At 38.9% G+C, this 12,950-nt stretch overlaps 1 protein-coding gene across 6 annotated transcripts in view; it reads left to right on the top strand.

Moving 5' to 3' along the window:
- SPHKAP (SPHK1 interactor, AKAP domain containing) overlaps positions 1–12,950 on the top strand; it is a 74,935-nt gene that overhangs the window by 14,549 nt on the left and 47,436 nt on the right. For all 6 annotated transcript variants that reach the window (XM_076340935.1, XM_076340932.1, XM_076340931.1 and 3 more), the window contains exons 2-3: positions 5,559–5,661; positions 12,104–12,214. In XM_076340935.1, the coding sequence (XP_076197050.1) occupies positions 5,578–5,661; positions 12,104–12,214 (195 nt within the window). In that variant the 5' untranslated portion in view covers positions 5,559–5,577. The remainder of the gene's footprint in view (positions 1–5,558; positions 5,662–12,103; positions 12,215–12,950) is intronic.

Genomic DNA, 12,950 nt, shown 5'->3' with positions numbered 1-12,950 from the left:
CGGGGCTCAGTGAACATGGAAGGAAAAGGCTTTTTTATTGTGTGGTGTACCGTAGTATGGGTTGTCTTTTCTCTGCTCCTGTTTTTCATTAGCACATAGCTAAAGACCTGGTCTTTTTGCAGTTGTATCACTGATAAAAATGAAATGTAAATCAAGAGTACCCAACAGACATTATGAAACGAGCAATCTGAGTATAAAGCACTTAAACTTCTACTCTTTTTAGTACGCTGATCTGTAAAACGAGCAACCCAATCCTGTACCTGTTAGACTGCATAGACACTCATGTCTGATAATGACGGGAAGTATTCAGTATTTTCAGTGCCCAGTGAAGTCAATAGCAGCCAAGGGAGACTGAAACAAGTCTATGAATACCTTACAAGATCAGACCCTGATATTGCCGGTGATTATATTCTGCACATGGGTTCCAAATCCATAACAAAATCAGAAAGACATTTGTTTGAGGTATTTATAGAGCGTCTGTTTGGCTAACCATCTGTGCTCTGATTGAAGGATACACATGGTCCAGACTGAATAAAAACCAATTCTATGGATTGAAATAGTAACTTTGACACTGTTACATCTAAAGATTTTACTGCTAGTGACTTTGTTGACCTGTTTACATGTAAAGATAAATTTTAAAACTGTAAAATCTGGAAGGTAGCGTGAGGAAAGAGTGTGACTAGTCTGTCCACTTCAAAAAGGCTTTGAAGCTAAGGGATGCTGTTTGGATGCTGCATGCCTTTCAAAACTGCTGCTTGCTTAGCGTCTGGATTAAGCTAGCTGCCTTCCTCAGTTTCTGAGTAGCTGTCGGGTTTCTTTGTGAGTGTAAAGGTAAGAATATGCTGAAGTATTTTGCCATGCTTTCACTTGTCTCATATTTCTATTTCCAAATGAGATTCATTCCTTTTTTGTTGTTTATGGTGTTCAGTACAAATATTAGCAAAACATTAGAAATGTAGCCGACTATAGCTTGGAGTTAATTGCACTGAGAAACCTCACTGTGTTCGTTCAGTTTGCTTCCTTCATCAAGTTTATCTTCTTCATGGATCAGTATGTTTTGTATGTTCAAAATGCTGAGATTAGGAATCATAATGAAAAGATGAAAAGCACTAGGCTATAATAGCATTTGTTCAAAGAATATATATAATGGTCACTTACTATTTATTGAAATTGCTCCTTAGGAACGATTATTGAACAGCAAGTTTTTGGAAGCTGGTTATGCTTGTTCAAGATGGTAGGAAATTAAAGTTTCTGATATTGTTTCAAAAGATTAATTTTCTTTAGTGATAACCTGGGGAATTCTTTAAATTACCTCTTCTTAGTTGATGTAGCACCATCTGCCACATCTGCAAAGAAGATAATTATTTGTAGGAGCAGCTGTGGTTTTTTGATTAAGTCTTGAGTCATCAAGGTCAGTATTTTTGAATTATTCAATGTAGCAAAATAAAAGCAATTGTTTTGCAGTTTGGTCAATAATAAAGGATGTACTGTTATTACAGTTAGTGCCATAAACCTCATAGCTATTTACTACAGTCCTCTAATTTCCAAGAAATTTGTTTGCATTCTTCGTGAGAGCATTTAGCTTTGTAGGAAAAAAGCATCAGTCATAATTCATGAATCAGTAAGACAGCACCTGGTGGCAAATAAGTGACTGTGCAGACTCTTCTGTTAATGGAAATATTAAAGTGAAAATGGCGTACTTCTTAACACTGGGTCATAGGTCCAGGTTCCCAGCTTCAGTTTCAAAAGCTGAATTGTAAATTAGGACCTCTCACACCAAAGGGAAAATCCCCAAATGAGCCATCCTTTAACAGAGATTCCTTATTATGCCTGTGGCCTTCCATGATAACTCTAAATCAGATGAGCACATCTAAGTCAGATGAGCATTCTCCATCACATAATAAACAAGGGGAGCCAAGCAAAGGTGAGAATTAGGACCTGAAACCTTCAACAGCTTGCTTTATCTTGTAACGAAAAGGCTCCGATCTGTGCCAGGTGCCTTGGAAGACGTGCTTTGTGGAAACGCTTAATGTGAAGTAACGAGTATAGTACATGAATGCAGAGCTATCATTTGATGATGAGATGGCTACGTCTCTGCAGCAGTTTCTTTCAGCTTCCTGCTGTTGAGGAACTAATGAGAGCAGGCAGCTTCTCAAAGACAGAATAGTTTTTGCCTGGGGAGTTAATGAAAACTAGGTTTATCTTACTGGCTTTGCTGCAGAGTGAAGGTGGCAGAGCTGTATGGCCTGAGGAGGGTCTCTTAAGGAATCACATACATGTTGAAAATGAAAGCTTAGAAAGGGTGCCCGCAGGATGAAGAAAGAGAAGAGGGAACTTTGACCTAACTGAGAGATGAGATGATTGAAGAAGAGATGTGTTCCATGTTGAAAGACCCGTGAATCTGAAGGTATCTAGACAGAACCACATACACTGCACCGCCTTGAGTTATGGAAGACTCAGGTTTCTGACATTGGATGCCCAACCTGAAGAAGCTCAGCCAGATGCTCATTTTTCCATCAGTCAGTATGTACTGCTACATATCTACTTTGCATGATACCTAGAGGTGTTCATGTAGCTGACCATCAATGGTGGCCCAGGTGTGGGGGTATGTGTTTCTCTGTACTTCTTTTAGAAATTGCATACCCGTAAACTCACTGAGGAAAAGGCTGTGGAGTCTAAAACTGTTTCCGAATGGAGCTCTCATAATTTAGCCTTTCTTTATTAAAATTATTCCACTTTTCAGTGACTGTGAACCCTGACTGCGTGAACCTGTTTGCAAACAGTGGGAGCCTGGAGTTCGTATCACTAGCACAACACTAGAGCTGAACTGCAATGCAGCCTGAGAATAAGGGTTCTGCTCTACAGTTACAGCACAGGAAACACGAACCCTAAGACAAAAAAGAAGCTCTGAAAGTGTTACAGATACTCGTAAAAGTGTTGTCCCTTGTGCTGTGAAACACAGTTGCTGATTTTGCCTGTGCTCTGAGTAGTCAGCTGGACGTGAAATACAGCTCTGAGGACTGGGGTAGCTGACAAGAGAATTTAGGTTTACCAGATTTCAGTAACACCAAAGGCAGTTGTTGTTGCCTGTCTGAACTTCAGTCTGAGATGGAGCCTTTCTCATTCAAAACATTCAATGGCATTCTACATTTATTTCACTCATCACGTACTTTTAACAAGCTTTTCTATATTTACAAATGAAAAGTGGGTTTATTTTGGAAAGAACACAGATTTTAAAGGATTAAGAAGATTTTACAGATCTTTTTGCTTTCCACATGACTAGGAAGACAGATTTACTTCCGTATGGAACACGTAATGTGCTACCCCTTACTGGAGTATCATCCAGAGATAGCACAAATTTGTTAATACTCTGGAACATGACTCCTCAACTGTATTTTCCAGCTCTGCTTTAATGTACTATTCCATTTGTACTGTTTAATTAAGGTCCAAAAAGGCCTTCAGTTAGTGGCCACGCTATCATCTTGGTTGCTTTTAGACTCAGTAACACTTTATGCAGTAGAAGTTCAGTTCCCTGCACACAGTGTAACTGAGAGCAAATACTCATTGTCAGCATACCAACTCCCTGTAGGGCAAAGCAGTGGCAAAGCCACTCAGTCTTCCTCTCAGTGAAGAGCAGGAGAAAACAATGGGCCTTGTACTTCAACCTGCAGGTCAGGCTTGATTTGTAATTTACTACTAGATTGCAGAAGTGATGCATCTTATAAAAAGAGGCAGTGCACAGCTTCTGCTGGGAGTACTGAGTTGTACCTAGTACAGAGGCTGCATCTAAATGCGGACTTCTCAAGGAGGGTACTTAACTTGTACAATATTTGGCCCTCTGAATATGAGGTTCTTATTTTTAATGAAGATATAAAACCAGAATGACTTCATATGTTTAATGTCCCTCATTCTGTTAAAGAACTCAGTGTAAGGCCTATAAAATGCTATTTTGCTTTGTCAAATGCCAGAGAAATTACTGCCCAGAAATGTTACTGTTTATCTATATAATCTGAGCAATGGAGCAGAATTTTGTAAACAGATAAAAGTCTCCCTTCTAGATACAAACGATACTGGTGTCTTAGAGAGTATTAAGTGGTATCACACTTTTCAAGTGAAGTCAGTTAACCTGCTGGTCTCACTGTGCATCTGTATTCAATCCTCCCATGCAATTCATGAAGCTTCCCCCCAGTTAGCAATTAATAAGTACTAAGTTAGTTTTATATTTTTCATTCACTCTTCTAATGGGAAATATAGATACTTTTTTTTTTTAATAATTACGGAATAGCACCACACACATCAGCAAAATTCTTATTGACAAAGTTACTTATCAATGGGAGTGCATATATTCATAACTGGTCCTAAGCAGTATCAAGTGAAATACACATACGTGAATCTTTGAGAGAAAGGTAGCCTTATTGATGCTTGGCTGTGGATTTGGGCAAAAAGTGAAAGTAGCCTCCTCTTAACATATTGGCTTAAGCACCAGTAGAGGTGACTTACGAGAATGCATTTTAGTTTTTAATTGAGCATACCAGGAAATTGCACATGGTCTGTTATCCCGTTGGGACTGATGAAAGACTGTTAGTTAAGCCGTAGTAACCTGGTCACTTGTTATGGTCTATCACAATGTGTTTCCGCATCTTCTCATAGATGACTTGCAATAAATTAAAAGCACTCTAGAGACCCAATTTGGGAAGCAGAACTTGATCGTGTAGGATGTTCTTTCCCTAGTACATTTTTTGAGAAATAGCCCTTTAGCACTCTGTGGTCTTTAATTGCGATCACATCATGTCCAGAGAGAGAAGCTTCACTAAGCTTGTGACAATTTGATTATTATATGGAGGGAGATCTTACAAGGCTGGCCTGAACTATTCCAAAAGAAAAGTGTGAGGGGTGGTACCAGCTGTGCATGCAAATAACTTGGCTGGGGGAGCTTGGTTTTATGGTTTTGTATTTCACATCTGCACAGTCCCAAAGTAAATATAGTTCTGTTGTGTACAACTGACTCACAAAACAGTATGTGCATGATTTACCTTTGCTCCAAACCTACAACGTATCGAGCTATTCCATCTAAATTATGGAATTCAACCACTCTTGTTGTGGTTTTTTCACTTTAATCACTACCCCTTTACTTCTATCCAGGCAGGTAAAAATGTGGCAAACATTTCTTTTGTCCACCAAGCTGAATTAATGCAGCAAGTATTTAATTTGCTGCTCCAAGCTGCCTGCTTATGAAAACAAGCTAGTACCACTTTTTACAGTGTCATTCAAGACAGACGGATATGATTATAGGCAGCTATATGTTATCCTCTAGTCTTCAAAAGACATTGGTCTGCTATTCTATATCCAAAGTGTGTAGCTCAGGAGAGTCTTCCAAAAAGGGAAAATTAAGGTAATAAATAGACTAGTAATGACAGCAAGGAGAGTATAGACAGCTTCTTGTAATCTAAGTTAATTTACATCTCTTTCCCGAACCTTATTTTGGTATCATTTGAGTTATCTATGCAGCTGAGTCACTGGAAAGGTTTTTTGGGGTTTGTTTCTTTTTTGTTCTTCAGCAACTTTCAATCTCCACTGATGCATGAAGTCCCAGAGCACCAAGGCAGCAGCACAGACAGTTCGGCAAGCAGTTTGGGAAGCTCTGTCACAGCATGTAAGAAGGTAACTTCTAAGTTTATGTTATATTCAAAGGCAAATATATGCCAGGTTATAGCTTTGCTTTTTAGCTTTTGTCTTTATTGGGGAATACAAAATTGAACTGATACCTAAAAAAGAAAAGGACTGATGCAGCAAAATAAATTCTGGGTGCTGTTACGGTATCTTGCAATTTTGTCTGCCTGGTCTATACTTGTCTGGTCCCAAAATGTGTTATACATGTATGGGAGATAAACTCCCCCTGAACATTTCTATTTTTCCTCATTATCTGACAATGTGAAATAAGAGCAGTGCATAGCGTGAATACCTTCAGGACTGCTCTTCAATAGGTGGCAAGTTTCTGGAACCCAGCCTGAGGGTCCAGAGCTTTGCTTCTCTCAGGTCAATACAATGGAGGGTCCTTCATGAAACAGCTTTTCTGCCTTCCCTCATATCTGACCGGAAGGGTTTCAGCAACTCAGGAGGTAGTATAGATTTGACCATTGCTGGTTTTGTTGCCTCAAAATGGGTTTACATGTAGTTATTTAATTTAGAGGAATCGGGGGGGGGGAAGCAGTGCCTGTGTGTGTATGTATGTCATTAGGAGGAGTCAGATACGACTGACATTATTTTATGCATGTAGGTAATTTCAGTACAACTGAGAATACACAGGTGAAGACCATGGATGCTTCCTTTTACTCCTCCTCCCCAGGGCCAGATTATGGCAGTACAGTCCGAGGGAAGGGGGCACTACCAAAGACCTAGTGAGGAGGGCGCGCCATCTTTCATCTCTCACTTTGCAATAACCCTCAGAGCTCTACTGTCTCCCACAGGCATAATTCTAGAGCTGATGAGAAAGTGTTTGTTCTAACACAGAAATGTTATAAAATTTCACAGTTCATTCAGTTTTCCCATAATTCTTACTTTTTCTCATTTTCCTTCCACTAGTAGTAATAATGCTTTCCTTTTGTTTGGGTTTTTTCCAAAATAACAACAATATATATTTATATACATAAGCAGAGAGAGAGAAAGATAAAACATGTAAAAGATAAAGATTTATTTTCCTCATCCTGAAAACCACACTGTGGGTGTGGGGGGTGAGTATTGTCTGTCTACAGAAATTTTGTTAAATGTAAAATCATTGATATAAAAAAGAACTCAATAGACTGATGTGTATGCTGGGACTGGGCTTCTCCAGCTTACCCCAACACAGCTAAAAGACAAAGTGTCAATATTTCATTTGATCAAAGGGTTTGTTTATTTGCAAAAGAATACCTGATTTTTAAAAAATGCTGCTGACTGTAATTGGAATCTTCATAATGGCAGAAATAGGCAGAAAATCCATTGTGTGGGAGAACATCTTAAATTTTCATTTAATCTCAGCATTGTCTATTTTATGTATGATTGAAAGACAGTGGCACAGCACTGAGCAGTGCTGCCACTGTGTTTACCAATGCTCCCAGCTTGGTCACCTTCAGAAGCACCACTCTCTTTTAAAGGCTAGCCTTTACCACATGATTTAGAGCTGCTTCACCTGCCTGATCCCTTACATTTGAACTTTTCATCGTAACACGAGTCGATTTTATGATTGTCGGCACACTAAAAGAAGTGATTCACTTCTGCCAACACTTCTGACAAACAGCAGGATATTTTGGGCTTCTTTACAGCATCGTCACAGAATGTGTTACCATTCTTTTTTTGTGTGGAAAAGGATGAAGAATTACCAAAAATAGGCCATTACCTTCTCTTTTAGCCTCTGTTAGTTACAGTGATTTTTAAGTTAGCTGTGTAATTGGTGGTGGAGTGAAACACTATGGGTTCCTGCTGCAAGGGAACAGTTTAAACAGTTGACTTGCAGGTTTGAGTAATTGTATTTGGCATGAACAGCTCCTGTCAGGAACCATATGAGATGTGGCCTGTTACTACACAGACCAATCTGAACAAATGCAGAAGATGTGCCCCTTGATATCTCATCTTATTCATGTCCCACTTTCATATCTTTTTTGATGAGTAGTAATTAACCAAAGCAATTAAGATGATCAGCCACGAAGACGCAGATGTTTCATTTGTGGAGCAGAGCCTTTTTAATGCTGTCTCGGTTATAGATATTTACTGTATTTTAATGCCTTATGATCTAAATCAGGGAGCAGGAAGCTGTTACACTAAACTGGTATGCAATATTTTCCTCTGGGAAAGAGTGACTTTTCTAATCCACACTCTGCTAGAGGCTGATTTAGTTCATTGATTCACAACACACTGAGTAATGCTGATGGCTGAGTCTCTAGATGGGAGTGGAAAACTTTTTTTTAGAACCATGAATTACTGCTGATTTCACATTTAGTGCATGATGCAAATTCATCCTGAATTATCTTCTGAGTGTGATGATCCTGCTCTGAACCAGATATACAGCAGTATAGTGTGTGCAGCTGTTACACATAAGTATGGTCAACGAATCAAGTTCTGCTTTCAGTTGTACCGTTGCAAATCAGAAGCAACCTCGCTGAATTCAGCAAAATTGCTAACAATGTATGTCAGTGGGATTGGCCCAGAACTTGTCTCAATTATATAAGAATGAAGAGAAGTACAAGATAGGAGGAGGAAATTTTGGCAAGTGATACTGTTTGCCGTAAAAGTGCAGGCTATATAAAAGAAGGGTGCTGACCGACTGCTGAAGTAGTACAGGTTTAGGTTTCTTATCCTTTGGTACAGACCAGCTTAGTATATTTTGAAAATATGCTTAAATGCAAAAATGGCAATCAGCATGTACTGGTAGAGTTACACCTCTGAGGAATACCAGTTCTCACATTGCATTCGGTTAATTCATTAGCCCTGTTAATTTAGGCCAGCTCCTTCAAGCATATACGCTTTTGATCGTCGCAGTCATACATTATTTTACTATAAGGACTTCAGTATATTCCTTTAAAAGCATGAATATCTTAGCAAGTTTTAATACATATGTAAACTCCCGCTTTATATAAACACGTGCACCTAGTTAACAGGGAGAATTGCCTTACAATAGCGAGATGCTGTAGGAAGTATTACATTCACTCCTACTGTATGTTTGTCTTTCACCATGATAATATTGCTGTCTGTTACCAAAGGAATATGCCGAAAAGTTCACATGGCTTCTATATATGCATTTTTGCATAGCAGGTGTGTGTAACCCTACTGCAATCAGCATTGCGGGGTGGCCCAAATTACCCTTCCTCCAAAGAAGTATTAATGGGAAGGTTCTGAGCAATAGCATGTCTGTAATGGTCCTAATGCAGAAACTTGCATTTCAAAAGGTAGAGTTCAAACTCATCCAAAGTTTACCCTTCATTCCTGCCACCGCTTATTCACCGCTTACCTTCCATCTCCTGAACACCATTCACACGTGTAAAACCAGACCATACGCAAGGAGGCCTCTCCCACGTGTTCCTGCATGCCTCCCTTTCCCACAGCGCTGTCTTTTCTGAGTAATTTCCAGAGGCCTTCCAGATGACTTTGGGCCAACCTGTATTCCTTAGATTGCTCACCTCCGCCAGCTTCTGCTGCGCGGACTCAAGTATATCTGGTTTTGTTTTTCTCACCTGTCTTCTTCAAATCCAAATTGCTCTACATTATTTTCTCCAACCTCCAGTAGTAACAATGTTATGCCTATTGCACCCTTCTTCACATTTCTGGCTGCATTCTCAAGTGCATGTGTGAAACTACTTATGCACACATGAGAGCAGAATCTGGCTCAGGGAAAGCATCATCCTACTAACGTTGTTCATCTCCTTGAGGTGACTTAAAAATCACATGCTGTCCAAAACTTCCATGTAATAATTTCTACCCTTGACTTCAAAGTCTATTATGAAAAGCTGCATACAAAAATTAAATGTACTATAAAGCCTTGCAACTTATAAACCATGCTGGAGTGACCCAAGCTTGGCAACTATGACCTGCCCCGACTGAAACATTTGTTCAGGAGAGTTATTTCTTCTGTTGGTGCTTTACCAGTATTTGCTGCCTGATAAAAACATCCTCTGAGAGAAAGATAGAGCTACCAAGGGTCATTTAACATCCCACAGGAGGAAAACTAGGAGAAGTTTGGACTGCCCAGCTCATTTCATGGGTTTATCATCTACAATATACATCTGCTATGATTTAGCTGTTCTGAAATGTTGGGTGTGCACACCAAGTCCTTATGAGACAAAGAGTAGTACCAAGGATTTCTGCAGCTTGTTTCTGTGTGATAATTTCTGCCTATTCCAGTTTCTCAGAAACTGTCTGAGATGTGGGAAAGAAAGATCTAAAGTGATTAAGGCTGAAGACAAATTCACTGTCATTTTTAAGGAAATGAAACAAGACTGCTTGTTACAGCAAAAGCTATTTGAGCTAGAGAACTGTTTCCTATGTATGCAAAATTATGTCTGAACAGGTAATTAGAACTTCAACCCTTGAGGATGAGAAGATCTAGAATCAGATTAAATCTGAAATCATATATATATGTAGATATGTGTGTGTGTGCGCGCATGTATATGTTCAATTCTTTATGTCTTCATAAAAGCCTCAGAGGATGGTAGTTTTTGGAAAGGAAGAAAAAAAATGCTTGATTCTAGATTTTACCAACCAGTTTATAACGGTTCAGTATTTCCACACTTGAAAACATTTCTTTAAAAAAAAAAACAAAAACAAACAAAACAAAGAACAGTTTATAACACTAACAGGAAATTGTTTCTTTGGGATATGAAATATATTATTCTCCCCATCTAGTCTCAGAGTTAGTTATGGTGGCAGGAATCTTTTTGCACTGAGACAGGAGGTTATAAAATTTATTGAGTGCAGAGTTATTCAACTGATAAACCAGATTAGCTAGCAGCCCCCAAGAAGAGACTGGTGTTGATGTGAAGCATTCATAAGCCTTTGTCATTCTCAGAACAAAGTCTTTGGACACAGTGTTTTTTCCAGAGTATTTTGTGAACCCTAAATTTGTATTCCGAAGCTCTTTGGAAGAAATCCCATAGCAGGGCTGGAGTACTGAGAAACAACCACCACAAAGGTGCAAAGCCTTTGTGGAGGGCACCGAAGAAGGGCACTGAAGGAGGCCAAACTTATGGACTGTGGTGTTCCCCATTACCTCCTCATCCATCTTCTGCCGACTTCTATTCAGAAATCAATACAGAATAATACAGGGAGTACAGTATTAGCTATCTAACTGGCTTTCTGCCAGAAAGATAAAAATTAGAGCGGGTGTTAGTCTGTGAGTGGTAATAAGCTTACTTCTGGATTGCCCCTGAGCATTAGAAAATTGTGTCAACTGGCCAGATCAGCTTTCCACAGTCATTCATCTTCCCTGAGAAATGAAGAGGCCTCACAAGTTCTTCTCATTTCTCTTCCTAAGGAAGGGATCTAGGCTTATGGATCAAGTGTTCCTGAATGCAAAGAAAATGTTCCTGTCAATGCAAAACGTGCAGTAAGGTAAAGGAAAGTACTGTGGATAGATTTTTTTCCAGGTAGAGCAACAAATTTATATTTTAAAGTATCATTATTAAAATAAAAGGCTAAAGAGCTAGAGTACAGTCTATTTCCATGTAATGCAAGAATTGCAAGAAGTACAAATAAAATAAACATCCGTTTCACAAACATACTTCTTAACATTGAAGATGATAAGCCATATAAAATGTTCAATAAGTAGCATCATTGTTGCAGCTATTCTTTTCCTGCTGTTACACAGTTGTCTTAAAAATGCTAAGGGTCCCTCTTTTTCATGGAATAATATTAGTACAGAGGCAGCAAGTAAGGTATTCAGTTCAATCTAAGCATCAGACTTGCAAAACTGGCTTTGCCTCTTTATAGTCTACAGATATCTGTAGCCCCATTTTGGTTTTGTTTGAGCAAAGCTTGTGGCATAAGCTGTAGGACTGAGTTGACATAGATTAAACGCAAAGTTTTGGTCTCAGGGTACTGACTGAGCTCAGTACTCATTACAGCAGGTCTTAAGTACTTTAGCTTCTCAGAAAGCAGAAAAATGTGTTTAAGAAGAAAGAGTTTGTAGCCTAGGCAGTCTCAGAAATGAGGCTGCTGGCAGAATAAATAGTACTGATCTGTTGTGGAGAGAGATACAGTAAATCATAAAGGCTGCAAGTTTGTGCACCCTGGTATAATTAAATAATTAGTTTTCCCAACATCTACGTTTATCACTTTAACACAGAACAAAACTCCTAGCAATATTTTCCGATAAAAATGTTGGGTTTAGGCATCTCCTTCAAGTATCTGCGAGGACTTTCAGTTCTGAAAGAAAGTAGGCTAATACTTTAGGGGATACATAAATCACTTGATTTAAGGTGCATTAACTGGACAGGTCCAAAAGGAACAGGGGTCCCAGTCTTGCCCCCCCAAAATTTTGTAGGCAAGATTTCCTTTTAGAGTTCAGGCCCCCAAAGCACAGGAGGACTGAGTAAATTTTTTAATTATCTTTAACTATTTTTAACTATTTTAACAGATTCTCTGCAGTAACAGTCTGCTAGAATCAACAGACTACTGGCTGCAGAATCAGAGGACACCATGCCAAATTGGCTTTCTGGAAGACAAGTCAGAAAGCAACTGTGCCTCAGTAAGTACTCGCTGTAATCTCCTCTGGGGAAAAGTCCATTGAGAGTTATTTGGGTAGGGTGTGGGGCCGACCACAGTACATGTTAAATTAAAAAAAGTCAATGACTAACTGACACTGAAATTATAGCAATCTATCTATAGTTTCTGTGATTTCCAGCTTTCTGTTAAAAGCAAACATACAAAGCAAAAATGCATACAGTTTTCTATACAGAGCACATTAATAAAGATTACTGTGGAATTTTCCCCACATTTGGCCTTCAGACTTTGTGGCCCTCCATATTTTTTTATGTTCATAATCTGCAACTGATAAGAGAGAAAAATAAGCCAAAGAGAAAATTATTCCAAACCGTAACTTGTTAAGTGGCAGGTTGGAAAAAGCAGATGTCTAAAAGCCTGCTCAATGTTCTTGAAGGCATAGAGATACAATTAAAGAGAAAACTCTTTCCATATTAGATGAGGAGAAGTTGCTAAAGAACTCAAACAGAATTATTTTACATTTGAAATGAAATTTAAATCTCACTATTGTGGGTTATAATGCAATTAAGAACAGCTTTTGGTTAAGAGCATACATGAAGAAATAGGAGTTATGTTGCTTGAGACACTATCTAAATGAAACTGGATGGAAGTACATTGCTATGATTTAGCTATGATGGTTTTTATTTGATGAAGGGCTCCGGAGAGCAGATCCTTACTCAGAATCCCATTTTATTGCTACTCCCTGGCCCCAGTGAGCCAAC

This window comes from Aptenodytes patagonicus, chromosome 6 (assembly GCF_965638725.1).
Source record: "Aptenodytes patagonicus chromosome 6, bAptPat1.pri.cur, whole genome shotgun sequence".
Lineage (NCBI taxonomy): Eukaryota > Metazoa > Chordata > Aves > Sphenisciformes > Spheniscidae > Aptenodytes > Aptenodytes patagonicus.
This window is presented reverse-complemented; position numbering and strand designations above follow the sequence as displayed.